The 4,154-nt window shown below is 56.0% G+C and overlaps 2 protein-coding genes across 2 annotated transcripts in view; one reads left to right on the top strand and one right to left on the bottom strand.

Moving 5' to 3' along the window:
• The window catches only part of PLIN1 (perilipin 1), a 110,405-nt gene that overhangs the window by 42,621 nt on the left and 63,630 nt on the right, over window positions 1–4,154 (bottom strand). The gene's annotated exons all lie outside the window — the stretch shown is intronic.
• Window positions 1–4,154, top strand: part of WDR93 (WD repeat domain 93) — a 28,057-nt gene that overhangs the window by 15,663 nt on the left and 8,240 nt on the right. The window contains exons 9-11 of the mRNA XM_015563231.1: window positions 1,160–1,230; window positions 2,196–2,282; window positions 3,989–4,108. Of these exons, the coding sequence (XP_015418717.1) occupies window positions 1,160–1,230; window positions 2,196–2,282; window positions 3,989–4,108 (278 nt within the window). The remainder of the gene's footprint in view (window positions 1–1,159; window positions 1,231–2,195; window positions 2,283–3,988; window positions 4,109–4,154) is intronic.

Here is a 4,154-nt window from a genome sequence, read left to right on the forward strand (position 1 = left end):
TATTGATTTCAGCGAGAAAGGGAACAGGAGAGAGAGATAGAAACATCAATGATGAGAGAGAATCATTGATCGGCTGCTTCCTGCATGCCCCCTATTGGGGATCGAACCCGCAACCCGGGCATGTCCCCTGACTGGGAATCAAACCATGACCCCCTGGTTCATAGGTCGATGCCCACCCACTGAGCCACGCTGGCTGGGCGAGAAGTCATATCTTTTTGAGATTTTTTTAAACAAGACAAAGGCTGAGAACATGGATTTCAAGAAGGAATAGATAGTAGCTATGGAGATGGCAAACAGCTTATAATACTACTTTAGGTACGATACCATCTCTTAGCATTTTGTCCTAGTTATCTAGACAACACGGAAGACCCTAGACGTAGAACTGTAAGTCACTACCGCTAACATCTGTCTCCATTTCCAGCGGGCCCCACTCGCCCCATGTCCTGACGGTAAGAGCAGAGCCCCAGCCGGGGAAGTGTCTACTGGGGACCGAGCCCACAACCCGGGCCTGTGCCCTGACTGGGAACCGAACCGTGACCTCCTGGTTCAGAGGTCGATGCTCACCCACTGGGCATGAATGCTCTCATCAAACTCTCCCTTGAGTTTGCTCCGTCAGGACACAGCCCTGGGGCTGAGCCCCCTGCACCCCGCTGCACCCTGGGCTGGAGTGAGCAAGGCTCAGGGGAGCGCTGCCGGGCGAGGCGTTTAGGAACCTGCAGGCAGCTGTTAACCGCTGGTTACTCTCCATCGCGAGAGTGTTTACACCACAGAAAGCCACAGCCCTACAAATCAGGAATTGGGGCTTTAAAAACAGAGCCAATTTTTCGGCACAGCATGGCTGCACCGCCCCCAGGATAAGAGGGCATTCGGGCACATGGCCCAAGCCTGGTCCTGAAGGGGTCTTCCCAGGGTCAGAGAGGGCGCTGCCCAGGGCTGGGCGCTGGTCCCGCCTGGGACAGGCTCCCGCAGCCCCGCCTCCTGCACCCACCAGGACCTGCACCCAGAATGCCATGTGCCTTGGGGCAGTGGACCCCATTTCTGGTCCTGGTACCGAGACTACCAGCCTTGCTCCTTGCCAAGGAGTCTGCCATGGCTCTGACGAGTCTCTCTCTCTCTCTCTCTCTCTCTCTCTCTCTCTCTCTCTCTCTCCTCTCTCCAGTATGGCCACGTTCCACTTCCTTTTCCACAGCTGCCTAACTGTGATGCCAGCAGAGGTCAAGAGCCCCCCAGGTAAGTGACCATGAAGGAGTGGCTGCCCTGGGCACGTGGCCAGTCACCTTGGGCAATGCCTCAGCAAGCCCCCCCCCCAGAGGGGTCCCCACAGCACACCCTGCATTGGGGGAGGGGACCAGGTGGCCGCACTGCTCCTGGTTGGGCTGTGGCCCAGAGGCCCTAAGAATGGGGCTGGCACTGTCCTCCGGGAGTGACCTGCCTCAGGGGAGGGAGCCAGGCTGTTCTGGATATGAATTCACTTCGTACAGGAAGTGATTTAAAAGCTGACAGCCAGCCCAGCCCATGTGGCTCAGTGGTTGAGCATCGACCTAGGAGCCAGGAGGTCTTGGTTCCATTCCCGGGTTGTGGGCTCAGTTCCCAGTAGGGGGCCTGCAGGAGGCAGCCGATCCATGATTCTCTCATCATTGATGTTCCTACTCTCTCTCCCTCTCCTTTCCTCTCTGAAATCAATAAAAATATATTTTTAAAAATGTAAGTAAAACACTGACAGCCAGATGGACACGAATGATCTAGAAGCTGTGGGAGCAGCCGAGGGCAGCTGCGGCCACTGTCCCTCCCAGGAAGGGGAGCTGGCCCAGGAGCAGCCCTCCGGGGTGCCCCGCCCCTGCTCTCCGGGACGCTCACCCTTGTGGTGGGTGCCGCCCATTGGAACAAACTACTTTTTAAAAATGTTTTTTATTGGTTTCATAGAGGAAGGGAGAAGGAGAGAGAGAGAGAAACATCAATGATGAGAGAATCATGGATCGGCTGCCTCCTGCACACCCCACACTGGGGATGGAGCCTACAACCCAGGCATGGGCCCTGACCGGGAATCGAACCGTGACCTCCTGGTTTATAGGTTGACGCTCAAACACAAAGCCACACTGGCTGGATGAACAAACCATTTTTTATTTCAAACCGACTTCCCCTTGGGCAATGGCCACCCTGGCTCCTTAATGACGGCCCCTCCTCTCCTTCCCCAGGGGTGGCCAGTGTCCTCGGGGTGCACTGGACGGGCCGGCACAACTTCTTCCTCTATTCACTCAACCGCAACCTGAAGGACAGAGTTGGTACTTGGCCGCCTGAGCTCGGGGCCCTGGGAACATGTCCTGCCCCAGCTTAGCCGGAAGCGCGTGGCTGGCACATAGTGTGGCTTCAGGGACCAGAGCTGTGCGGGCAGACGTGGGGGACGTGGGGGCGGTGGTGTGGCCTGAGACTCTGTCTCAGAACTGTCCTGCTTCTTTTTAAAAAAATATATATTTTTTTATTGATTTCAGAGAGGAAGGGAGAGGGAGAGAGAGATAGAAACATCAGTGATGAGGGCGAATCATGGACCGGCTGCCGCCTGCACACCCCACACTGGGGATCGAGTCCACAACCTGGCATGTGCCCTGACCGGGAATCGAACTGTGACCTCCTGGTTCATAGGTCGATGCTCAACCCCTGAGCCACGCCGGCCGGGCCTGTCCCGCTTCTTAAAGACGACAGGTCAACAGGGACAAAGCCCAGTCAGGTCCCCAGGGCCCCTGGGCAGCGAAGGTCAGGAGAAGGTGGCCTTGACCTCAGAGGGCCAAGGCCAGAGCCCGGCCCGGCCCAAGTGCCTGCGAACTGTGCAGTCTCAGGCCGGTCACCTGGCGCCCCAATCCCCCGACTTCTCTGCAACACAGAGCTGGTTAATGACCGTCCTGCCTCCTGCTCACATTGGCTGTGAGCAGCAAACCGCGGAGTTTCTGTATGTGAAAGCACTTTCGCATCGACAGGCTCTTAGGAAATACATTTGTTGGGTTTTTTTGGTTTTTTAAAAAATATATTTTATTGATTTTTTTTTTTTTTTTACAGAGAGATAGGGAGAGGGATAGAGAGTTAGAAACATCGATGAGAGAGAAACATTGATCAGTGCCTCCTGCACACCTCCTAGTGGGGATGTGCCCGCAACCAAGGTACATGCCCTTGACTAGAATCAAACCTGGGACCTTTCAGTCCTCAGGCCGATGCTCTATCCACTGAGCCAAACCAGTTAGGGCCATTTGTTGGTTTTTTACATATTTACGGGGACCGGTTACACGAATAAGTTCACTCTGTGGTATTTCCTTGAGCGGAACACTTATGCTGTATTTTTAAAAAATATATTTTATTGATTTTTTACAGAGAGGAAGGGAGAGGGATAGAGAGCTAGAAACATCGATGAGAGAGAAACATCTATCAGCTGCCTCCTGCACACCCCCTACTGGGGATGTGCCCGCAACCAAAGTACATGCCCTTGACCGGAATCGAACCTGGGACCCTTCAGTCCGCAGGCCGACGCTCTATCCACTGAGCCAAACCGGTTACGGCTTATGCTGTATTTTGGAGTTATGCTTCCCAAGTACCTCTCAGCCTTCACAAAGGCAGCCTGGCCTCTAACCTGGGCTTCGGTGCTGACTGCCTAGGTGACCTTGGGAAAATCAGCCACTTCTGTGCCTCAGTCTCCTCATCTGTAAAATGGGAGCTAGCAGGACCCACCCATAGGACCCTGTGGGAATCCAATGGAGCGATGTGTGAAAGCGCTTCCCACAGCGCCTTTGCTCACTGATCATGAGCTGCAGTCTGACAGGCGTGTGACGTGTTCTGTCATCCCGAGCAAGGAGCTAGCGCTGCACGGACGGGGGAGAGATGGGAGTCCACACCAGCCCTCGTCCCAGACGGGCAGGCTAGCCTGGTCTCAGGTGGTGCCGGTGGAGGGGACGGGGGTGTGGGGCCTGGGGGGGCAGCCCGGTGAGTGTGTCCTTCCCGCTAGACCCCGAGGGCGTGTGGCCTTGTGCCGCGCCCATTGCCTTGTCTCAGCTCAGCGACTGCGGTTCCTACCTGGTGCTGGCCTGCGAGGACGGGGTGCTCACGCTGTGGGACCTGGCCGAAGGTGAGCCCCCCCCTCTGCCCGGCACCCGGGTGTATCTCCGGGTTCG

This window comes from Myotis davidii, unplaced genomic scaffold, assembly GCF_000327345.1.
Source record: "Myotis davidii unplaced genomic scaffold, ASM32734v1 scaffold459, whole genome shotgun sequence".
NCBI lineage: Eukaryota > Metazoa > Chordata > Mammalia > Chiroptera > Vespertilionidae > Myotis > Myotis davidii.